We start from the raw sequence: 25,650 nt of genomic DNA on the forward strand, positions 1-25,650 counted from the left end.
TGAAAATCCACAACTAGAGGCAGTCAGTCAACAGGGATTGGGATTAAAGAACAATCTGGTATCTGTATATGCAGCGTATCATCCTAGCCTTAAGGAAAAGTTAATTTTTGCCTCCATTAAGAAAAAAAAAAAAAAAAAAAGATGAGGGAAACACATTAAGTACTGCGTATATAAACAAATATATACTAGAGATATGGCTGTCTTTATACCTATTATTTCATTCAGGCTGTTTCTATCTTTAATGCACTGTCACTCCTCTTTTTACCTTTGCTAAGTCAGCTCTTTATACCCCACTTAGCAGAGTCCACTTCCTGTCATGTTGTCAGCATGTTTTCTCTTTTCTCATTGTTTTCCCTTTGAAATACACATCTTTAGTGCTTTTGAACGTGAAGACGTAAAAGGTGAAGTGTTGAGTGGTATCAAACACAGATACACGTTAGGCCACTTTGATGCCCTTTGATGCACTGTGCCCTGAGAGCATAATTTGGGCCTCAGTTTTCAACTTCCTCTTGAATGAAGTGCTCCTTGTCTAAAGTACAGTTTTCCTCTGGCCTCTGCTTCACTAAGCACTGGCAGGTTTTCACTGGCAGGTTGATTTCCCCACATCTATTTGTTATTTGCCTGACTGACCCTGCCTACATCTGGTTGCTGAATCAGAGCCACACCAGAAGAAGAATGAGAAGCATCACAGTTTTCTCCCAGCTGCTTTGTCCTCGTAAGCAGCCGAGCTTTTAACCCAGTGCCAGGGCAGCAGGACGAGTGCAGGCCATGTACTGCACAGACACACCTGCAGGGTCAGCACCTGCTGCCTGCCTGCTCTGCTCAGGGACCTCAGCACATCACACAAGTTAAACAGAAGTAAATGGAGGAGTGGATCTGAGTAAGTCATTGTAAAACTGCCACGTGGAGACCTTTACAGCGTCCCTTATTGAGTGATTTAGCCTGCACCCTTAAATCTCAGAGGTTTTAAAGCTGACTCTCTCAGAAAGCTCCTGAAAAAAGAAATGTATTGCTACGAGGCAGTACAAGAATAGAAAAAAAAAATGCTTAAAATGCTTTCATTGATTTTTTTGCCATTTTCTTCATTGCATAATAGAAGGATCCCTATCTGTGTGCTCCTGTCTTTATGAAAATCAATATTGTATTTATAAAATGCTGCCTTAACAGATGGTATCTCCTTAGATCTAATAAAATTGCTACCAAGGAACCATGTTTCTTATTACAAAACTGTTCCAAGAGCTTTTAAAGTAAGGACTATGCATCTCCTTGTAGCTCTGTAGCTAGATGCAGGCAACTAGTGAGTTACAGCACATCACTGATTCACAGCTCATCTCCTTTCCCTAGTCTGCCAGGGTGTTTCCTTGTTTCCTAATAGAAGTACACTATTTACATTCTTGTCCTTTAAAGGGTTTCTATGTTAAACAACAACAACAACAACAAAACAGATTTCCAGTTTATCTTAAATTGGTCTGGTACTGCCTTACTTAAGTGTAGCACAAATCACTTTTTTGAGATGAGAATGTTCTCCATCTCATCTAAGCACTGCTTCCAAAGCTGTAGTTACAAATAACTGGCAACATCTGTCATTCTTTTGCAGCTGGAGAGAGTAAGAACTGAGAGGCAGAAGCCAGGTGATGTTCGTTCCTGCAGAGCGCACGGGAGAAATGGGCAGTTCCCGTTACAATCTGCACATTACCATGCCCAATGCTCAGAGCAAGCTACTGCTTCCTTATGCAGAATGAGTAAAAACTGCTCCTTTTCCCCAGATTTAATTCCCGAACATTCTTTCTAGTTCCCCCCAGACGATCTTGGTTCCTCCTTAAGCCCTTGGACTCCAGCGACCCGGGTTTTGCCCTTTCCTTTCCCTGCACTGTGTTGGCACAAGGAGGAGCGGGAAAAACTTGGCTGTTCCCGTCCTGCCGGAGCTGCTCGGGCTGCTCTGCGTCTTTAAGGGGCTGACCCGATCCCCCGGTGAGCCATTATAAAGGCAGGTAAGCAGCAGTGCTTGGCAAAGAGTTGAGAGCTCAGCGGGGTGCGGCTGTCCCGTTATGACTGGCCACCACAGTTGGGGATATGGGCAGGATGACGGTAGGTTATAGCATTTCCGTGCTGCATCTTTCTGTCTTCCCCTATTCGTTTTGTTTCTGGAACTGCTGCCTGCGTCCTGCAGAGCTGTCTGCATCTCTACGTCTGCAAGCGTCAAGTATAAACAGCAGCTAGTTAATTACTGGGTTGACGATAGGTTGCCTGCAGAAGGTGGTATCTGAAAGATGCACAAACTTATTCCTGCTGCCTTTTGTTATTGCAATTATTGCTCCTAAATAGAGGGAAGCAGTGCTGAGCAGTTTTATCCTCAGGCTGCAGATATTACAGATGGGTCCTTTTCCAAAAGGCTGCTATGAAAATGATTAACTGTCTGTCTTTCTGAAAGCATTTCTTAGAAGACTTAGTAGAGCAGTAATAGATCTTCTGATTCTGTGAAGTTGTTGAAATGTGATATCTAGGCTTCTAAAGTGAATAAAATCACATGTATTTCTGGAACGTGAATACATTGCACAGATCAGTATCGGAGATCTCTTATTGAACACATTGTGCTTTCTGATTTGGCAGTCTTTAATTTAGTCATCCTCCCTTGCTTCCCACCTACAGAACTGTGTGTCAGAGTGAGAGGATGTGTGAAACTACAGAAAGATTTGTACGACAGTGTCTCATGCCACCTGTACCTTTGCAGAGCATGATGGCTGAATGACTGCTGTTGTCCAATAGCCCATCTTTTGCATAACCTCCAGGGGCCCCTCTCTTTCTCTGTTAGGCTCCTGGCAGCAGCTGTTCTACTGCTAGTTGGTCCAAAACCAACTTCACCTGACCACTGAGTGAAGCTGCATAGTGCCAGTGGGTGCCATTACATATTTAGACAACTAGGTGCTATTAATAAAGCCACACATATTAATGCAAAGCTTATAAGAAGCAAATGATATTGTCTAAGCTTGTGCAGCAGCATTTAAACTCCAATCTCTATGGGCAGGTTGATGAAAACATACTATTTAATAAGTCTAACTTTTCAGAAAATCTTGAAGGTAGGAGGCTAGTAGATCACTGAATTAGTTACTCTCAAAGAGGGTGTGCTTACTAAAATAAAACAAAAAAGTCAGTTTGTGGAATTAGGTGAGAATGCTACCCTTTAAAAAAATAATAATAATTTTTGGAATCTTCAAGTGAAATTGTTAGTTTTTGTATTTCCTGAATATGAGCAGTGGAAGCATGGAATTGCTTCCTGCACTACTGAAGTGGAAAAAAAGGGGTCAGAAGTAATTGTTTCATACATAGATGCTTTTATCTCAAACAGCATGATGGTGTTCCAGCTCTGCCAGGAGAGAGCAAAGTTACTAAATTGGTCTTTCACCCTGCTCTATTGGGTTCAGCAAGTCCAGAAGTGTTAATTAGCACACTGTACTTGCTCAGGGCAGAAAGTTATTGTAATGGGCATGAGTGAAGAATGAAGCTGCTCCAAAGATTTACTGCAATCCTAAAATGACTTTAAAAATAACTGCATAGTCAGTAGCAAAGAGATTGAGTCATCTGCATCTAATTTGAATCACAGGAGCTTTTACATTATCTTCCCTAGGAAGAATTACATGCTGTTTCTTTGAGGGAGTGCATGTGTACCTGCAAGCGTGCTTACATCTGCATACAGCTTGGGAGGACTTCGGATCACCTTAAAAATGTAATTACTGACTCCACAAAAGATTAGTGGTGCAAGCAAATGAAAGTGCAGCAGTCTGTTAATGTGCTCTGGCTTCCCCAGTGTATTTGGTATAACGTGCTTCAATCCCCCATCTAGTTGCACACTGTGCTAATAAAAACACAAAACTCAGAATTTAAATGAGCTTGTCAAATGCCAAACTTTCAAGTCACTCCTGCTCAGCAAGCTTTACTTCAAGCCTCATGAAATCCTGAAATAATTGTGTGTGTGTGTGTGTGTGTGTGTGTGTAGTAGGAAGAAAATAATGTGCTTTCTTTTCTTTGGTTTTGAAGGACCTGCAGAGTGGCACAAGTCTTATCCTATTGCCCAAGGGAACCGCCAGTCACCTATTGATATAATCTCTGCAAAAGCAGTCTATGACCCTAAGCTGATGCCACTTGTTGTCTCCTATGAGTCCTGCACGTCTCTCAACATCTCCAACAATGGCCATTCAGTTATGGTTGAGTTTGAAGATATTGATGACAAGACAGGTGAGACTAATGCATAACCAGATACCTGGAACAACATGTTATGGTTTAGAGAGAGAAACAATGAAGTACATCCTCTATAGTATACTTTATACAACTTATAGTTTCACTTTAGAACAAAGTATGCAAACAAAACCATTTATACTTTGTTTGCTTGAGCATTATTCCTTATCTTCATTTGAGTCTCTCTAACAGCACTAAATACCTCACAGCTGAATAGTTTCTGTATTAGAAAGAGCATTTGTACTGGGAAAATGTTTGTTTGGAGGGGTTCCTTTTATATAGGGATTATCAGTTTGTTGGAGAGGGAATCCATGCAGATCTCCAGCACTGCTAGACCACAGCCAGCAGGACAGCAGGTACGTACTGCTCAGTGCACTGTTTCCACAACAGTCCACACTGGGATGCTAGTACTGTCTGGCTCACTCCCCAGTTTACATCCACAAGGCCGGATAAGGAGGAGGATTATTGGAGATGAGGTCGTACAGCGTAGCCATCATAACTGTACTGCACTAGACCTATTTTTATCTGGACCAGTCATTAACTATTAGCTTGTTTCTTCTTCTTACTGCCTCATAGCAGTACAACTTCTTTAGAAATTGCAGTCTTCAGCTTATTTTGATTTGGCTGCAGCTTGTGGATGTTGCCATTGTGTGTATATATATATATATATTTTTTCCAGCTCTTGGCAAAAATGTAAATGAGATTACTTCTATTAATTCTGCATCCATGGTAAGCCTTGCTTTTGCATCTGAGAGAGGGGAAGGAAGGAGGCCAACAAATACAGCGTTGGAATGGAGACAAAGTATCTCTGATAAATAGAGACGTGAGCATTTAAAAATACTGTGAATAATTTTTAACCTATCAATTGATTTCACCTTCCATTTGAGTGTGTTTATCAATTCTAGATTAATAGGAGACCTTGGTACTCAGAACAAGTTACTTCCTGTGATTTGTCTGTGCTGGAAACCTCTTGCTATAGGGTCAGGGGATTAAAATTCCTGCTACTTAATTCTAACATTCCTCATCTTGAATGGACCTAAGCAGTGGCCAAATCAACGGTCAGGTTTTCAAGCTACTGAATTTGAAAGGAAGACTAAATGCTCAGTTTCCAAAAGCTTGTTGCATAAAAATGCATTAAGATATCATCCTACAGAGAACTTGTAAATTTTTTTCTGGAAATATTCTTAGCTTGCTAACTACTTTCATGCAGTTCTAAATTGAACTGTATCTACATACCTGTGAACTTTATCCAACTTTAGGAGTTTAATTTAAGAGCACTATGCATCACTGTAGATAAACAGTGAGAGCACAAGCAGCAATTAAGACTTCTGCCCTTCTTACGTTATGCGTGTACCATGTTCTAATTACACTGAGCAGGAAGACGATTGCTAGGAGAACAAATGTGGTTTAAGAGTTTTTAGTTGATTTGAAATAGATTTAGTGACTCATAGCTTTGCATAAATGGTACAACAAAATTCTGACAGTAAATCCAACACAGCTAGATTTCCTAAAGCATTGGAACAGGTGATGCATTCGATTAAGTTCAGTGAAACATACTGGACAGTGTATGTTTAATTTCAGTTCTATGAGCACTGCTGTGGCAAGGCCAGTTTCATGTACAAAGAACAGCTGGAACGATGCATGTGGGAGCACACAATGCTGCAACTGTACTTTTTTTATTTTTAATGTTATAGACTGGAATGAGCTTACACATGCTGAGTGTACTTCTTTTTTTTAATTTAAAACTTTTGAGTTTTTGTCTGCTGAGCAAAACTTAATTGGCTTAGTGCTGTATAAAAGTACAAAAGAATTGCCACTGATAGAGTATCTATGGTTGGCATCTTAAAAATTCATCTTAAGTGTTTTTTCTAAATGATGTATGAAGTTTCTCTGTATCACTTCCCTGTCTTCGTAAGGTGATGTGAGATTCTAAATGGTGTTGTGTAAAGAACAAGCTATTATATTACCTCTTTTATGGGATCAGATCCTTCAAAGAGGCAGAATATAGATATCCTCTACTGGAAAGAATACTCCTTAGAGGAAATACTTAGCTGGCTTGTCTATCTGATGCTCAGTGCATTTAGGCTCTTCTGCACAAAAGAAGCACATCGATCATGTTTTAGGTACTTAAGATTTTTTTTTTGGTCTTCAACTTAGGCTTTGTGTTCAAAAGGAGAAGCCTAACCATTAAAAAGTTACCATATGTTCCTATATCAAATGTATTCTTTCAGAAACAATTTATGAAGCCACTCAATATTTGTTTCAAATTATTTTTTACATGAATTCAGCTGTTTTCCATGAACAAATCTAACCCTTAACATACCTGGATGATGTACCTCTTTTACATTCTAAACTAGGAAAGGCACAGTAGTACAAACCAGCAGCTAACAGTTGTTAGGCTCTAGTAACAGGAAACTAAAAACCCTGACTACTTTTTTTTTTTGCTTTCTTTCTGCCTAGTGATCAGCGGTGGCCCCTTTGAGAGTCCCTTTCGGCTAAAGCAGTTCCACTTTCACTGGGGGGCAAAGCACAGTGAGGGATCAGAGCATACAATTGATGGCAAACCTTTTCCATGTGAGGTAACATTTTTTACAGATGGGATGAATTCATGCTGTTGACAAATAGCTTTGCAGTGGGGTCTGGATTTCCCTCAGGATTCTGATAGTTCATTGTGGTTAAGCCAGCACAGGCTTTAATGAGAATTTTATTCCTTATGCTGAAATTATTTATCTGTTAATTACCCTGTCTTGGAAGTCCAAACTTCTCCCCACCCTGTGCAGCCCTCTCTCCAAGTTTCTCTGCTTGCCTTACAGCTAGGCTGTTTTGCTCACACAACACTACTACCGCCAGTGGTACTCTGTTGTGTGGTTTAGTCTGCTACACTCAACTATCCTTCCTGCCTGCATAACACAAAGGACATACTGGCAAACATGATCCTGAAAAGCAGCATATATCTCTACCAAGCTGGCACAGTTAACCTGCTACAGCTGAGGATCACAGCCTGTGAAATGATTGTGGCTGATGCCATCTATAGCTTTGAAATAGCTTCATCAGGAGGTTCGTGAGGATTTTCTGCAGAGTTGGGACAAGACATAGGCCTTTCCCATTGCTATTAAGCATCTGAAAATCTATATTGACAGTTTTTATCACTAGTGTGTTTAATTCTTTTTTTTTTTTTTTTTAAGCTCCATTTAGTTCACTGGAATGCCAAGAAGTATGCAACATTTGGAGAAGCAGCAGCAGCTCCAGATGGCTTGGCTGTAGTTGGTGTTTTCTTGGAGGTAACAATCACAAAAATAGCAGGTTTACATGATGAAAAGCATTATACTGTCAAATGTTTGAGAACCATGCTACATACTTGAGAGGTGGTTAGGGAAAACAGATGACTTATTGAAAGCAATAACTCATTGCAAATTGCTGTTAAACCTACTTTAGTAGAAATCTTGAGATTCAGATAAGAAAACAATATGCTACCTATTCAAAGCATAATTACAGTCGTTCTTAGCTAACTTGTCTATTCTGTTACTATTGTAGATTGGAAAAGAACATGCCAGTATGAACAGACTCACTGATGCTTTGTACATGGTAAAATTTAAAGTAAGTTTTAAGCTGTTTAGATTTTCTTCGTTCTGGGATATCATTTAAAAACAAGTCATATGTTTGAGACAAACAGAAATGGAAAACCACCCACCACAAATCCTCCCATCACCAGAACATCTCTGTAGTTGTATTCTTCTTTTGCAACATCTCTGCTCTCTTCATCTCCAGACCTCAACGTCTGCCTAAGCTCTGGTGCCTCCCAAGGCTCTGCAGACCCAACTGGTCCTGAGAGGCAGGACCCCGAAGGAAGTATTTAAAGTCAAAAGTTCCATGACTTATCGGGCCTGCTCTTACACTCAGCAAAATAGTTTCCACAAAGCCTAACCTTGAAAATGTCGAAGCTCATGGTTCAAACAATTTCTGCTGCAAAGCTCTATAAAGGGGAACTAGTCTATCAATTCTTGGAGTGGTAACTCAACCTGCCTTACCAGATACATCCAAGAGATCTCAGTGTTGATATCTGCTGCTCTTTGTCTAGTGCAGACCAATTAGATGAGTGCAAATATTATCCTCTCTGGATTTATATGGGCTATTAATGCACTTTGTAGATGTGTAAGTTTTAATACGCAAAATAAATTCTATCTAATCTTGTGTTAGGCATAGTATTATTTGTTCTTTAGTGCAGGTTTGTGAAAGACCGAAGATGAAGGCAACCATACAGCATGTATAGGTTGTAGACACAAAGTGAAATTTTGATGTTCAGTAAGTGATCTCTTCCACTTAGAGGAAAGAAAGTGTTATACTTCAGTTGTAGTGACAGAAGGTCTGCCAGCTTGCCACCAGGAGTAAACTGCTCTGTCTGCTCCGGATTAGCAGCTCCCCAGATTGCTGGGCAGTGCTTTCTGTGAGTGACTACATACCTTTCAGGTATTTTTGAATACAGTGACAGGCTGGAAAATCTTGTCCTAGACTGTAGTAGTCAAGGTGATGACTACTTTACACAGAGCACCTCTTGCACTGGCCTTCTGCCTGATGCACTTTGCTCTGCTTTTAGACTCGGTCAACTGATTCTTAAAGCTGATATTTCTTTCAGAGCACTGATTGTTTTAGACAGAGTTTTCCAGTTTCAGATTTTCTACTGAAATAGATGCACTGCATCAAAAACTTCAAGTAACAAGATGAGGAATCTTCTCATGATATCAGTAGATCACACTGAAAATTATATACAGAATATATTTCCTACACTATTTTTGGATGTTTTGTGATGAAAGATGAACTTCCGTAGAGACCACGGTGCAAAAACATCAACTCCATCAGCTAGCAGCAGAGGTCACACTTGCCATGCAAGAGAATGTAATAGTTCTCTGATTCTGTCTTCAGGCTTACACTTAGGTAACAGCTGCTATGAAGCAACTGGATCACTACCTGCTCTTCTGCTCCCCCACTCTTTAGTATCACTCTATTTCAGAAATACTTTAACCTGCACTTGAAAGTTTTTGTTTGTTTGTTTTAAGAAAAAAGAGAAATGTATCAATTGTCTTCCAGGGGACAAAAGCTCAATTTAGAAGCTTCAACCCGGAATGTCTCCTGCCTTTGAGTCTAGATTATTGGACATACCTTGGATCTTTGACAACACCACCCCTTAACGAGAGTGTAATATGGGTAGTGCTGAAAGAACCCATCAGTATTTCTGAGAAACAGGTAAACTTCTGACATTCTCCCAATTCTTTTAGGTTTTGACTCTGTATCTACAAGCAATGACTGTTTTGCTTTGCAATGCAGTCAACTTAAAAGACTGTTTGTGAATAGTCAGCCTGTTCAATATTCAGGGATTCTATTTTTTTTCTTTAATACTACTAAATTCTTTGTTGAAACATATTTTAAAAACAGGCTAACGTAGTGAATATTTTCCTTTGGTATTTTTTTTCAACAACTTTAACACGAATTGCCTTTTTAAGCAGTAAATTATCTCACTTGAATTTACAGCTGGAGAAGTTCCGCATGCTCCTCTTCACCAGTGAGGAAGACCAGAAGGTCCAGATGGTGAATAACTTCCGCCCCCCTCAGCCACTTAAGGGGAGAACAGTTCGAGCTTCCTTCAAGGCCTGAAGAAAACTGGTAGTGGCCCTGAGGCATCTAAAAGCTTCCACAGAATGACCATAGACCTGAGTTCAGATCACTCATGGAGCACGCAAGACAGCCATTTCCAACAACACTCTGTACTTGAAGGGGGACAAACATTTTCTGATGCTGTGTTTTATTTGAATCACACAATTTTAAGACAAGCTTAGGTCTTTTTAACTGGAACTCCTTTTAGTACAAAAAATTGATTGTGATCTGAATCATTCTCTTGGAGTTGAGATTAAATCCTACTTAAGATGGGAAATAGGCAGTAATCAGTGCTGATGGGTGGTAATCATCTTCTGATTGTCTAATACGTGATGAAAGAATAGCTGAAATTTGGATAAACTGGACTTAATTTCTTTTTCTTGTTTGCTGAGCTCCCTCTGACTTAGAAGATTTTCACTATCTTTGCTGTCTATTGACACAAAGCAGGCTAGCAGTACTCAAAAAAGGTTCTGTACTCGCTTCATGAAGGCACTGATATGGAAACTCTATATTTCAGAATTACTGTTCCGAGATACTATTGCACAACTGCTTTCAAATAACTAATGTAAATGCTCTGTGATCCAAAACCGGTCATGTTGTTTATTGCACAAGACTGTTCAGACATGAATTATTTTAGCCTATGCAACATACGTAATTGTAACTCCCTCATTTAGTTTGTTGAGAAGGAACATCTGTAGCAATTCAGGTATGTACTTGTGGCTATCTAAATTGTTCACATTCTACCTCAGTGAAGTGATTTGCTCTTCAATGTGACCTCCTTCAGTATCTGCCCTGAAGAATGTACATGGATTTTTTCATTCTAAGGATCTTGTGTGGGTAGATCTTGATTGCACTGAACGTGCATCACTGCACAAATCATCCCATAGCCATGGCAATCGGTCGGGGATGGTCCTGGCAAATTTGAGATTTAATCTCTACTGAATCCTGATACATCTGCAAAACAGTTGCTTTAGAAAAGCCGTGTTTTTGTATTGCTGCTGCTTGCAGCTTAGTGAAAAAATTCTTCAGACCTTTGTGTCCAGTAAGAAAAAATAGTGATGTCATCTGTACCTATTGTCAGTGTATTTTCAGTTACTTTATTTCTAGGTTTCAGATGTTTTACTAAATCTGTATATTTCAGACAAATTACAAATGTTTATTAGCTTTCAGCTTTTTAAACAAAGAATCTGTATGTAAATATGTAAATGAAGAAGCTGTAAACATTTAAGTAAAACCTTAAAGCAAGAGGGAGAAGTGTGGGAAGGGCAGACTAGAACACCTACAGCTGGTTCTCCCTTTTCAGAAAGGGAGACAAAAGTAGTAGGCATAGAGCACAGTATGAGGAATGGAAGATTGGAATTTAGACCAAACTCCTACAATTTTTTTTTTTTTTTTTTGCACACTGATATAAACCATTCAGTTTATTTCAGAATAAACTGAGGAACAGAAAGTAACACTGATATCTACCTCACAGGGATACTGTGAGGGCTAATTCAGTGTTTTGCATTTGAGACTCCTATATGGAAGATGCTAGAGGAAAAATTAAAGAAAAATCATTATGAAATGCAATGTTTTTAGCTGTTGTGAAAGCAACTTGGCTAGTTATGAAAACTACTACTGCAAAAAATCTATCTTAATTTCTTTACCAAGGTAAATAAATGATATTTTAAAATCATGTATGCATCTCATCTTTTATTTTGAACAGGCTCTCTCTCTATGCACTGCAGTGCTTTTTCTTGGACTCCCTTTACAAAGAAACAGTTTGATATTGTTAACTAATGCATCAATCTCAGACTAATGAATGATATGGTTGTGTAGGACTTTAGTTTCACAGGCACTGATTTTGCTATAGTAGAATAATGCAAATACAGATATGTTATCCTTGAAGTCTCAGGGCATTTGTTCCACTACTTGTGTTTGAAAGCTGTGCCACAATTCTTTCCACCCTCTAGGACTAGCAGTTTCTATTGTATTTTATTCTTATGGACAACAATTTGACATTTTGTACATCTTTGATGACTTGCCCAGTGCCAGAGTTAGGTTTTTGTTATGCTTTGCTATGATTTATTTCCCAATTACAAGTAACACAAAAGACCTTTTAAAGTGTAAAAGGTCTTTTAGAAGAACAACACAGACTTGAGAGCCAAATCGTTTTATGGATATAAATTAGGCCTTGTGAGTGAAATTTAACCAGTATCACCTTATGTATAAACTACCCATGTACTGGTGCAGCAGCACTTTAACAGAGCAGGGCACCGATCAGTATTTGCAGCGCGTTCTCACTCTGGGAAACACACACACAGTTCAAAGGGCTTCTGTACCAAAAGCTAGGTTCAGTTTTTCCCAATTGTAACCATTTGCTCCGCTAAAATAAAAAGCTTATCTACAGAGTGTGCCCATCCCATGACCTTGAACGTAGTGCTGTGCTGCTTTACGTGTGGTTTACTCATGAACAACAGAAGGGTAATATTTAGCTCACAAGGTTACTGTAAAAGCTTAGATATTGTAAGAAGCTTTAAATGCTGAATCCCACAAGGCGTTCAGTTTCTAGGAGATGCTTATTACACCTTGTTTTAGAAATACAATTTTATCTTATTCACAGCTTTTCTCAGTGGTTCATTTTTTAAAAAAACTATCATGAAAAAATGTACTCATAGAATGGCTGAAGTTAGAAGGAACCTTAAAGGTCATCCTGTTCCAGCCTCCCTGCTTCCTGGGGCCACATCCAGCCTGGCCATTAGCACCTCTGGGGCTGGGACATCCACAGCTTCTCTGGGTAACACTGCCAGCGCCTCGCTGCCTTCCGAGTAAATTCCTCCCTAGCGCCTAACCTCATCTCCCCTCTTTAGATCAAAACTGCTCCCCTTTGTCCTATCGCTATCAGACTGTGCAAAAGGTACATCTCCCTTCTGCTCCTGGACTCCTTTCAAGCGCTGGAAGGCTGCGGTAAGGCGCCTTTTCTTCTCCAGGCCGGACCAGCGCAGCTCCTCGAACCCCCCCTCGGCAGGGAGGTGCTGCGGCCGCACGGCTGCTGCCCCGCGTCCGGGACGGGGACGGAAATGGAGCAGCGCTGACAGCAGGCTGGAAATGCCACCTGGTGGCTGCCTGTTTCCTCACCGCTTCTGACACTCAAAACGCAATTTTTTAAAAGCTGTTTAGTGACAGTACAGCAGATGAGTGAAACGGTAACTTTGGCCGTGATTATTTTTAAAGTTATAGGTGGTTATAATTGAGATCCCGGTGCCGGCTGTACACGTGCAGTCCTTGAAACCACTTTATCAGATAAAACAAACTCAACAGGCAGTTGCGTCACTTGTGATCTCTTTCTCACTGCCAGGCCAGAGATATCCTCTCCTGATAAACCTCACACTCCATTACGTTTAACTGTTTGGCTTTAATAGCTTCAGCCTAGAATCACCTGAGTTTTTCTACCCTTTGCAAACAGGAAGGTTGGTAGGCAGCTGATACAGCTGATGTGATCTAGCAGTGATTCGTGACCATCTCTCATGACAAGTGTAAACTAAGCTCAGCAAAAGCATTGGTAGAAAAATGTTGTGAGGCACCTGGTCACAAGACAGGGCTCTTGGTGGTGTTCAGAGGTCAGAAAGATAGAAAAGTGACCACTGCAGTGAAAATAAAAAAAAACAACCCACAGAAAAACCAGAGATAAGCCTGAACAAAAGAGATCTGATCTTGCACTTCAGATTAGCTATTTTCCTCTCTGAATTCCTTCTGCAGGCAAAGGTGACCGCTTCATACAGCACTCGGTATTCGTACACCACACATACAACACTTCATACTGCATACTCTACCTGCAATGCTGGGCCTCATGGTTTTTCTCACTGCTTGGAAGGAAATAGTAATAGATGGATGGGACCTGACCAACTCCACCAGCACTACTGCATGGCTGTAAGGCAAAGAACATTTATACCTCTGCTGTTCCGGAATTCTGCTTGTCCTACCTCCAGATTTTAATCACTGATTTCATTTCATGTTATTAGAATGGAATATTAAACGCAGGAATTCAGGTGTTCCTCTGCTGGAGGTGAAAAAGGTGTAAGTTGGAGAGGAGGAAAGGAACATACTTTTCTACATGTGAGCACTCCAAATCAAGCCAGCAGATGTTCCTGCACTGGTAAGTTATCCTCAAGAATTTAAACACCCCTTTACAGAGGTACAGAACCCTGAGCATGCATTTCATGTGACAGTGGCTTTTGGTTTAATTTGAAGAAGTTCGTAAGCAAGACCCAGTAAAAATTACGAATGTGATGTTAAGATCCAATCACAGCAAGTATATACATGCCTTCACACCAGCCCTGTCACTTAAATTGGATAATCAATTCAACCCCTGCAACTTCATTTACAGACACACTGCTCAGCTGCTGATGTAACAGCAAGGGTTAACTGAAGGCGAAGAGCTGGGAGGACAGTTGTCCAACTGCTGCTCATTGCATTTACCTCTGTTTGTTGACATTTCTCGCAGCTTGTTTGCTTTTCTGGTGTTTGCATATTTGTTTTAGATTATATAGGGAGATCAGAGACTGGGAATTTGTTTTGTAACCAAACTGGGAATTGCAATTGCTTTAACAGACATTGTGAAAACTGATTTTTCCCAGTCTCATACATGATTATTTTTTTTTTCCCTGATTAGAGATCTCTGCAGGTAAGGTGCTCAGGTACCCTTTGTGAAAATTGAAAATGTAATATACAACCAATAAAAGGCAACATACTATTCATAGGGCAAAATACACCTAGCAAACAACTGTTCTTTAGCAAGGCCCTGAGCAGGAAGGTATCCAAGTGTTTTTGTGGACTGAAGCTGTATGTATTTCCCTTCAAAAAGCCATCTTAGGCACACCGCTGCACTCTTTGAGCCACTGCAAGTCCCACCTCCATTGGGGGCAAGTCATTTGCAGGACCTATCCTCCCTTGTGTGACAGACACACACTGATTTCCTAGGGGCTCAGATCTGTGGCTGTTTTCTAACAGGCAGCACCAAATTAAATCTTTCTCCCCATTTCAGAAGAATATCAACTAAACTTTTTCTCTTTGGAATAAAATTGTGTTCTTGAGCACCATGGCAACCAATCCATTGCTTCCACGGAAATTTACAATTCTAATCAGATATTCCTGAGGGTAAAAATACTGCAAGCCTGAGCAGTCCTGTTTCTTTCCTCACACCCCTCAGACGAAGTTTTATCACTGCTGCAATGGCACAAGAGCTAAAGAAGCTGGTGGGTTGGTCAGGGCTGACGTGAAGGACTCTTTAGTTCAGCAATGTGTCAAATGATCATTTCCACAGATGCTAAAATAACGTCCTGATTTTTTTTCTCTATGGTAACCTCGCTCTTCTTGTTTTGGTCTTCCTGTTGACATGAAACCGAGTTTCACTGATACTACTTAAAAACCAAACCACAGCAGGAACAGCCAAAGCTCAGATTCATGATGATGGCCACCCATCTTCCCACTGGAGACATTCTGGGGTTTGCATTTACCTCACACAGAATCACAGAATCACAGAATCACCTGGGTCGGAAGGGACCTCAAGGATCATGTAGTTCCAACCCCCCTGCCTAGCAGGGCCACCAAACACACACATTTAGATCAGGTTGCCCAGGACCCCGTCCAACCTGGCCTTGAACACGGCCAAGGATGGGGCATCCACAACCTCCCTGGGCAGCCCGTTCCAGGGCCTAACCACTCTCCTTGTAAAGAACTTCCCCCTAACATCCAACCTAAATCTTCCCTCCTTCAACTTGGATCCATTTCCCCTCGTCCTGCTGTTGTCAGCCCTTTTGAAGAGTTTACTCCCCTCCTGGGTGTAGGTTCCCTTCAGGTATTGATAGGCTGCAATGAGGTCACCCCGCAGCCTTCTCTTCTCCAGGCTGAACAAGCCCAACTCCCTCAGCCTGTCCTCATTGGGGAGGTGCTCCAGCCCCCTGATCATCTTAGTCGCCCTCCTCTGGACTCTTTCCAAAATCTCAATGTCTTTCTTGTACTGAGGGCTCCACACCTGGACACAGTACTCCAGATGGGGCCTCACAAGAGCCGAGTAGAGAGGGACAATCACCTCCCTGTCCCTGCTGACCACCCCTCTCCTGATGGCGCCCAGGATCCCATTTGCCTTTTGAGCTGCCACAGCACACTGCTGGCTCATGTTAATGACCTCATGCAGGACCCGCAACGCATTTCTGACAAGAGAAATGCTTCAATACCAACAGCCAGCAGAATGAAAAAATGAACGGGTCTTATCAAATGCCCGCCTTTGCTAAATCCCTGCTACAAGCTGAGGCAGGGACCATTCCACAGGGCACACTAACGCATCCACCACCGTGCTGCAGGCCCGCTCCTCGTCGCGCTCAGCTTTGCACGAGGTCTCTGTGGAAATGCCAGCAAAGGCAAGCAAGAGAGCGGGCACGGAAACGGAGCTGCCACGTGAGCCGCAACTGCGGTTGTTCTTAGCTTACAAGGCCTGACACTTTCTAAGGCGCTTTGTGACTTTGACAACTAAGCCGGCAGCACCAGCCCCGCAGCACGTGGGACCGCCGCTCCCCCGCCCGTACCTCGCCGCTCCGCCGTCACACCTCGCCCTCCGAGGACGCGCAGCACCAACAGAACATGGCGCAGGGCCGCAGCTACCGCCCCTCCCGCCCCGTCCCGCCAGGGCCCCGCAGGAACCCGCGGCCCCGCCCCGCCGCCGCAATCCCTCGGGGAGGGGCTCGGGGGGCGGCTCCGCTGTCGGCGGCGCGGGTTGGGCGGCAGGGCCGTCAGTCAGCGCCCGTGGCAGGACCGCGGCGGACGGCCCGGGGGGTGCAGGCGCGTGGCAGCTGTGCGGCAGGGGGTGTCGGCCCCGCGTTAGGAGAACGGAGCCGCGGGGGTGAGGTGGGTGCGCAGGGCCGACGGCACGGGCACTGCGGCGGGGAGGGGTGGTGCGGTGTGCGGTTAGCGCCGTGGGTGGCCGCCGCTTTGTTGGGAAGCGGTCTCCGCCGTTCCCTCTGCGGGCTCCGGGTCGCGGTGCGGGCAGCTCGGGCTGTACGGCTGGCACTAACGCGGCTGAGGAGGAAGTGCCGCTGTTGGTGCGGAGCGGTAGGCGTGCCGCGCGGGGAGCTGAGTTTGATGTAATTGGCTCTTGCATCACGGCCTTCGGCGCATTGCCCTTATGAGCAACGGCCGCTTTTCGGCGCGGCTCGTGCCGGGCGGCAGCAGCGCAGTCCGCTCCGCGGTGCGCTCCGTGCGGCTCTCGGCAGCAGGAGGCTGGTTAGCGGCTGGTGTGAGCGGGGGAAGGCCGGGTTTGTGTAGCAGGCTGTTTTTGTGAGCTTTTTCAGTTAAGAATGTAAAAGTCATCATTGTTTCTGCCCCAGCTGGCTCGGCAGGTTGGGACTAGAGAGAAGAAATAGAGTGGGTAGTGGCCTGGTTGGCCGTGAAGAAGGTTTCTCTGGTAGTGCTGCGTGCTTTGGTTCGCTGTTGTTGGAGCGGGCAGTGCCAGCTGTCTTCCCCTTACCTTTGTTTGGGTTGCGCTCTGCGTGCCGCACAGCACGGGGCGCTGTCAGGAGATGTCTCTGTCCCGGGAGGCTGCGGGCGCGCGATGAGCTGACGCGCTGGCTTTGCCACTGCCGCCTGTCCTCTGGGTGGCAGCAGTAACACCGTGAGCCTGAGCCTCTACTCCTCGGGCCCCCAGGTGGTGGGAGCTCGCTGCTCTTCCCCTCAGCTGGCCATGGTGGTGTACTTCGCTTTTGTTTTCCAGATGGGATTTCAGTAAAGTCCTCGGGTTCTATCAGTTGGCTTTTTGTTTAGAATAGTTTAGGTTTGTTTTTAGGTTCTGCTGGTTTCTCAGAACAATTCTTTATGCAGCTGCCTGGACTGACTTCTTGCTACTTCTCTTCAGGTTCCCTGCTAACACAACAGTATTGCAGTAGCATGTGGCACCTCTGGGCTAAGCCCTGGAGCACCTAATGCCAGCAGCAGCCTCAAGTGGCTTCTGAGCTCCTGGAAAACTGTAACTGTTGCCATTGTGATGTTCTGGGAGTAATTGTATTTGCAGTGCTACAACACAGTTAGCTTTTCAAATCCCTGGGGCATCTAATTGTGCTTAGCAGCAATTTGTGCTTCCCCTAGCTTGAACACCTGATTTAAAGGAGGAAGCAACCGGATGGACCTCTTCCCTGGAAGAAGAAGTACCTCAGATGCCCCAGGTTCCACTACTTTTGGCAGCAGAGCTCTTCACTGCTGCTTGTTTTCATTGCTTTTTAAATGAGCATGCCTAACTGGAAGCTGTAAAAGTCACCAATAAAACTGCGGTGTAACTTCTGTGCTGTCTAAGTGTGCAGTGCTGTGATAAACAGTAAAACTCGACTTCAGCTGTGCAGAAATCCTACCTGTGTTAAGACCTGAAAGGTATAAAAAGAATCAAGCATGTAAGCTGGAACAGAATTAGAAAGGTCAGCTAGCTTGCTCTAGACAAGAAGATCACAGCAAGTTACATAAAATGTTAATCTGCTTGCTGTTTCTTTCAGCTTTTCTGTAGGATTTGAATACTCTTGGTTTTCATATTTAGAATGCATTAATAGAGCTGGACTGCAGCAGTCTGTAAAGTTGGCCATTAACTGCCTCTTAGGCTGAAAAACTTAGAGGAATTTGTTTCCTCTGTATCTTGTTACACTGGGCTTTTCACTGAAAAGTTATGTTTCCTGTAATGTTGGAGCTTCCCCTTAGCCTTGCTGTAATGACAAAAAAAAAAAAAAACACACCCAAAACCTGACAAATAAAAATTAGCTTTTCTGTTGAATTAAGTGGTAAGAGACAGTCATACGCAAAGTTAAATTCACCGAGATTGTAATTAAGTAATGGAAACTTCTTAGATCACTTCTTAGATGCTTGTATCCATAGCTGTTCTGAACATTTCTGTGAGCTCTAGATTTTATATTGCTGTACAGGAAATTGCTGTATAGAAAGCATCTTGTGAAACTTGCAAGTTGTGTGCTTTTTTTTTATTGCAGACTGTAAGGACATCCTGTTTGATTGAAAGAAGTTGCTTCTACTTGTGGAGTGACTTATGATGTCAAGAACTGTATCATCCTGGATCTTAGGCTCAGCAAAGAACACCTTTGTGTTACAAAGAAGAGGACGTTTGTATTCCATATGTGTCCCAAACAGACACAAAATAAAATGGAAGCTTGTTTTTTCCAAAACACTTCTTTACCCTGCTGGGACCTGCAGCTTAGACAATACTTTCTCCTTGAGAAAAGCATTCCGGCACACCTCCACTGAAGAAGAAGAATTCTCTTTCCAGTTGTCTCCAACGCAAATCAACGATATACTCAGAGCAGGTGAAATATCCCATAAAATACTGGATTCAAGTTGCAAAAGTACTAATTCTGTGTTGAGGTTTGAAAGTAACCAACTGGCATCCAATACTCCTATTGAAGACCGCAGGAGTGCAGCCACTTGCTTGCAGACCAGGGGGATGATGTTTGGTGTCTTTGATGGCCATGCTGGTTCTGCTTGTGCTCAGGCAGTAAGTGAGAGACTACTTCATTATATAGCAGTTTCTCTCATGTCTCGACAAACTTTGGAAGAAATGGAGCTTGCTGTGGAGTGCATGAAACCAGTTATTCCTATTCTGCAGTTGCACAAGCATCCAAATGATGTAGAGCATCGAGAAATGACTTCACAGTATTTTGAGAGCCTGCGAGTTTACTGGCAGCATTTACTGGACCTAGACATTGAGCCAGGATTTAGTTTGGAAGAAGCCATGGTAAGCGCATTCAAAAGGTTAGACTCAGACATATCACTGGAAGTTCAGGCTCCCCAGGAAGATGAGTTGGTGAGAAACACTGCCCTTCAGGTAGCTTTTTCTGGTGCAACGGCGTGTGTAGCTCACATTGATGGTGTTCACCTGCATGTTGCAAATGCTGGTGATTGCAGAGCAATTTTAGGGGTTCATGAAGAAGATGGAACTTGGTCTACTCTCCCTCTAACACGAGACCACAATGCCTATGATGAATCTGAAATCAGAAGACTAAAGAGAGAACATCCTAGATCCGAGGAGAAAACGCTATTTGTGAATGACAGATTACTGGGCATTCTCATGCCCTCCAGAGCTTTTGGAGACGTGCAACTAAAATGGAGTAAAGAATTGCAACACAGCGTTCTTGAGAATAGCTGTGATGTTGGGGCGTTAAATATTTATCAGTATGTTCCTCCAAACTATCACACACCCCCATATTTAACAGCAGAGCCTGAAGTCACATACCATAAACTAAGAGGCAAGGATAAGTTTCTCATTATTGCTTCGGATGGACTATGGGAGATGCTCAGTAATGAAAGGGTTGTAAAACTAGTTGCTGGACACCTTACAGAGCTTAATGTGCAGAAACCACAACTAGCTTTTGAGAAACCAGTTAATTTGGGTTATTTGCACAACCTGTTACTTCAGAGGAAAAACAGGGGTATCACCTCACTGGACCAGAACATAGCGACACATTTAATACGGCACGCAATTGGGAGTAATGAATATGGGGAAGTGGACCAAGAGAAACTTGCTGCGATGCTGACACTGCCTGAAGACCTTGCGAGAATGTACAGAGATGATATCACAGTTACTGTAGTGTATTTTAATTCAGAAGCAATTGAAAACTATTACAGAAACAACAAATAGAGACTTGCATAGCTGCTCTTCTGTACTGCTAGCCAACTTTGATATTGAAACCATTACTGTTTTTCCTTGATAGTCAAGCTTTTACCAGTGTCAGAAACCTTTTTGTTACTTACTACTTCTGAAAAAAGAAAACTTCTGCAAGTGAATTTGTTGACAGTTCCCTGGATTTCCAGGTCTGTAGGCTCTGAAGAAAAATGTTTTGATGAAATTCCAATGCAGTGCAGCTGAACTAAAGATTGCTGACTCAGTTCTGTTTCCATGGGAACTGCTGGTAAAATTTTACAAACGAGCAAAGGAGACAAATTTGAATTAGACTTTTGAAATTTAGTAGGCAGATGGGTAATACCTGTAGCTGTGTGGAGCGTGGGGAAGTCCTACTGTTAGAAAATGAGTGGCATTCTCCTGAAGCACTGTAACTGAATTCAATAAACTACCAAACCATTGTTTGATGTGACAGTGTCAGGAACTCACCCTGTGTATGTGAAGCTTTGTTTGAGAGACAACACTAAGGGAGGCGATTCAGGCAGCCCTGAGACTGTTGGACACTTTTTCCTACTGTTTTTCTAAGCTAAGAAACAAAACTGTATTTTCTTCAACAGTGATGTAAGTGTGAATGCACATTTTCTTAATTGTGTGTGGATTTCTATGACAGCATGTGGCTCAAATGCACACAAGGGACTCAGTGGTCCCCTGCTCAGGAATTAACATTTGAAATTCAAGCATTCATTCATCTATTGCTTAGAGAATAAATATTTTGTATTAAGTATAGATCTATGAGATGCTGCATATGAACTCCAACTGTAATTTCAGTGAGGTTTGACAGACTCGGAAGATAAAAAGTGCATCTAAAGGTAAGTACGACAGCACACAACACCTTTGTCTTCAAATTTGACTTGGAGTACAGAAGTGCTGTTATTTCACTAAAATCTTTAATTTTGTCTTTGAACATCAGCTTGTTATTATAGCTACAGATATTTTCTTTAATGAATGTATATTCTAGTCTCTGAATGTATACTTCCATGCATTTTAAAACAGTTTAATACTGTTTTCTAGGGTGGTTATCCAAAGCTTGCAAATGAACTGTGCTTACATTTCACATATGGTATTCTCCTGTGGCTCTTTTTCTTGCTTATGCACATTAGTTGGCAGCAAGAATGTGTACTGGCTATTTGCTGCTGTTTTGCTGTGTGAGAACCTGTGTGGATGTGGCAGAGAAGATGCAAATAACATTTTAATTTCACTTAAGTATTATCTTTCTGCACTTTTACAGATGAGAAAGTACTTTAGTTTTTGTTGTGAAGTTTTAAGCAGATGAGATCTTATGCATAAGCTCTTAGTAGTTGTCGGTTTGGAGCTTTTCATATACTTTCTTTTCTCCAAGTGAAACTTAGCAATGATTTTTTTTTTCCTTTTTTTGCATCTAATTCATCTGTTCTTAAAATAATTTTCAGTTTCTTATTAAATGCTTGTGCTTCTGACTGTGCATGACTGGATGTAATTCAGTATTACAATTGCAAACACTGAATGCTAAATTAACAAAAAAACTTTTGTTCTAGAAAAGGTTTCTTAATCTGGTACACACTGGAGTATGTGTAGCAGTTCAGCTGGTGGGCAAGTAGTAATGCCTTTTGAATGGAACGAGCACCATATGGTACCAGCAAAACAGGATTGGGATGAGACATCTGAGATTTAGGTTTTTGGCATTAGGGACTGCTGGAGAGCTTCGGGTTCATGCAGCATCTCACAGAGGATGCTGAAATTCTTGTCACTTGGGTTCAGTAATTCAAAATACACCCACTTCCTGAGGCTGGAACTATGAGACAAAAATGTTGTATACCAGAAAAAAAACAAACAACGATAGTCAGGCTATGAGTTAACCTGAGAAAAGATTGAGCCTACCTGCAAGGCAATTGGATGTGGAGGGGCATCATTAAACAGTGTTCCTGAACATCTTTGGCGTTGAGCTGTTCCATTTGCTCTGAAAATATCTGGTCAATACTTACATGCTTCATTGCTTTGATTTTTAGGTGTAAAAGCATATGTTACTAGACTACCTCTTAATAAAAAAATTACTTAACAGTGTGGCCAGAGGAACAAAGAGCCTAAACCAAACTACATTAGAGCTGGTATCAAGTGATACAATTCTTATGTAGGTTATCTAGCAAATTTGTAATGTACAGCAGGGCTCCTAGTATAAAGGGTGCAGAAATAGGCTGTTCTGCTTTTTTCTCAAGTAGAGCCAGAGATGAAATCTGCCTTGTCCTTGATAGAGTGCTACGACGACTCTTTCTGTGTGTTACTCATAAATATGCTCTTATACAGGTTGTTGTAATTGCAGCTGCTAGTCAATAATGATTGTTTTAGGGAATCCATTTCACAGTCAGAAGAGTACTGCTTCTAATTTCTCCTTGGTTTTGCTCAGTTTGACACACAGCATCATAATTATCCTAGAGTGGAAAAGGATAAATTAAACCAGTTTGTTTTCGTAAAGAAACAAATTGGAGATTGAACTGTACGTTCCATGGAGTTTGTTACGGGCTAATGACAACAATATGTCCTGATATGTAAAGAAAATAATAATCAGTTTGAATTATATCACATACATCTTCATTTCTAAGTGCAAACACAGCTAATAGATATTAATAGACGTTGTATTTTGTGACTTGCAGAGTCAATGTTGTTTAATAACTTAATGCCTTAATGTACTTGTTCAAGCACCCCGATGTGAGGACTTGAAAGCACATTTAGGTGCAAGTCCTGCAGAATCCATTGTGTTTGGAGTGTGGTTTTTTAAATACTGTGACTAGCTAAAGAAGCCGTAGTCGAAAATGTTCAACTAAATTATGTTTCTCAAGATCTGGTGTCCCAGGTGGGTATTCTGCCATGGAGGTAACACACCTGAGATTAAGCGTGGATGTAAATACTAACACACATTCTTTTCTAATATTTAAACCTTGAGTTGAAGTACAATTTTGCCACTTTGTTTTTTGTTGAAAACTCTTATTCCTTGTTCCTGAATGATTATGGTTATTAGTATCCAACTATTCAGGCCTTCATAATATATTTGAGATTTTTTGTAACTTCTTTGTAAATTGGGGAAAATCACTGTTTTTGTAAATAAAAATATTTATGTCACACTTGAAGTTTAAAGTGCTTTTTATTAAATGTATGGAAGATTTAATGTTGTGGTTACTTTATCAGAACCTGGCATTCTTTCTGCTGAATGCTCACAGGAAAATACACTAGATTCCTGTGCAGAGAAGGTAAATATTCAGGCTCAGATAAAAATAAGTAGTTTGAATAGGCTCCATTATTTTCCTTAGAAGCTTGTACCGATGCTGTACTCTCACAATGTAAACTGTTGTTAATACACAATGGCATCTTGGTACCATTGAGGTTCCATTAAATTAACCAGTCAGCAGAGGGTTCCTTGACCGGAACAGCCTGTCTGTGCTTTGGTGAATTTCACTGTCTATGAAAAAAATTACATCTTTCATAGGCTCTCATACGTGTGTTCACTCGTGGGTAAAGCTCTGTGTGTGCTGTAGCAGATCACAAGCGTGACATCTACACAAACACAGAAAGTTGTTGAATTCCAGCACACTGGTGAGTGTTCATGTACTTAGGTTTCAGGTTTAACTTTGTTTCCATTCATTCTAATTGTCTTGACTTTTTGCAGGATGAAAAGAAAATAAGGGTAAGGTAGGCTGTTCGAACTTTGAGCATATGTGTATATTAGTATGTATATACACACATTTGGTATTTTAGTCAAAGACTATTTGGCACTGGAATTCTACTGAGTGGAGCTGAAAGTAGAACTGTTAACGTCTTGCTGTTTTGTCAGTATCACGCTGTTGCTGCATGCTGTTTCTATGCAATCTTCACTACTGTGATGCCCTAGCAGAGAAAGCAGAAAAGTATCTGAGGGATGTGTTGGTCTTAAGGCTACAAACCATGATTTGAAATGAACAAGAGGTGTTTTTTCTTTGTGTTTGTTGCTGAGAAGTTAACCTCCAAATAAGTATAATTGTCATATGAAATGCTTGGTATTTACTAAATCCTTGTCTATCTTGGAGGGCCAGTTCAAGCAGCTACTGTCAGATCTCTGCAGTTATCAGCCAGGTAAGAGAGAGTCTTATTTCTTATTGTGTTAGTTAGCTGCTGTTCAGCAACATTATGGCCCTTTGGCCCCTGCCAGATCTCTGTGCTATCAAACATCTGGGCATCTGTTCGAATTTGGCTTCTTTGAGCCTGAGCAAAAATGCATACTGGCTATCTCTGCTGTTTTGCTGTGTGAGAACCTCTGTGGATGTGGCAGAGAAGATGCAAATAACTTTTTTTGTTTAACTTCACTTAATGCGTTATCCTTCTACACTTCTACAGATGAAAAAGTATTCAATTTTCATTTTGAAGTTTTAAGTGAAGTTTTAAGCAGATGAGATCTTATGCATAAGCTCTTAGTAGTTGTCGGTTTGGAGCTTTTCATATACTTTCTTTTCTCCAAGTGAAACTTAGCAATGATTTTTTTTTTTCCTTTTTTTGCATCTAATTCATCTGTTCTTAAAATAATTTTCAGTTTCTTATTAAATGCTTGTGCTTTTGACTGTGCATGACTGGATGTAATTCAGTATTACAATTGCAAACACTGAATGCTAAATTAACAAAAAAACTTTTGTTCTAGAAAAGGTTTCTTAATCTGGTACACACTGGAGTACGTGTAGCAGTTCAGCTGGTGGGCAAGTAGTAATGCCTTTTGAATGGAGCCCCTCAGAATGCTTTGCCTTGAGGTTCTTTTAACAACTTGAAGGAAAAAGATGAATGAGAGTGGAGCAGTTGTGGAAAGGAAGCATTGTTTTGGTTTCTATTTGGATTAAGGAAATAAACTTTTAAACTGGGCATTTCTTAAAGGGGATTTTTTTTTTTTTTTTTTTTTTTTTTTTTTTTTTAACCTTGTAGTTATTTTTCTGAATTAGAAAGAATGGGGGATGGGGGCAGGGGAGGAATGTCAATGAGCAAGGCTTAAAGGTGCTGGAAACACAGTCGGCAAACAAGTGAGCAAGCAGAGCGCGCTAGTTAGCTCAGACTGACTGCAAACTTCTCTCACACCAGCC

At 41.7% G+C, this 25,650-nt stretch overlaps 2 protein-coding genes across 3 annotated transcripts; both read left to right on the plus strand.

The window, feature by feature from the left end:
- Positions 1–1,896: 1,896 nt before the first annotated feature.
- CA7 (carbonic anhydrase 7) lies at positions 1,897–11,557 on the plus strand. Of its 2 annotated transcripts, none has more exons than XM_052685647.1 (7): positions 1,897–1,991; positions 4,036–4,233; positions 6,694–6,812; positions 7,419–7,514; positions 7,768–7,830; positions 9,319–9,474; positions 9,760–11,557. In XM_052685647.1, the coding sequence occupies exons 2-7, from the start codon at positions 4,134–4,136 to the stop codon at positions 9,880–9,882; spliced, it is 657 nt and encodes a 218-aa protein (XP_052541607.1). In that variant the 5' UTR covers positions 1,897–1,991; positions 4,036–4,133; the 3' UTR covers positions 9,883–11,557. The 2 variants fall into 2 exon arrangements, with proteins under 2 accessions (XP_052541607.1, XP_052541606.1); XM_052685646.1 differs by lacking the exon at positions 1,897–1,991 and adding an exon at positions 1,998–2,088.
- Positions 11,558–16,641: 5,084 nt separating this feature from the next.
- Positions 16,642–25,451, plus strand: PDP2 (pyruvate dehydrogenase phosphatase catalytic subunit 2). The gene is made up of 3 exons (XM_052685645.1): positions 16,642–16,764; positions 18,879–21,831; positions 24,953–25,451. Exon 2 carries the CDS (start codon positions 18,935–18,937, stop codon positions 20,537–20,539), a length of 1,605 nt encoding a protein of 534 aa, XP_052541605.1. The 5' UTR covers positions 16,642–16,764; positions 18,879–18,934; the 3' UTR covers positions 20,540–21,831; positions 24,953–25,451.
- Positions 25,452–25,650: the final 199 nt, after the last annotated feature.

The sequence above is a fragment of the Tympanuchus pallidicinctus genome, unplaced genomic scaffold (assembly GCF_026119805.1).
Source record: "Tympanuchus pallidicinctus isolate F22 unplaced genomic scaffold, pur_lepc_1.0 scaffold22, whole genome shotgun sequence".
In the NCBI taxonomy this organism is placed as follows: Eukaryota; Metazoa; Chordata; class Aves; order Galliformes; family Phasianidae; genus Tympanuchus; species Tympanuchus pallidicinctus.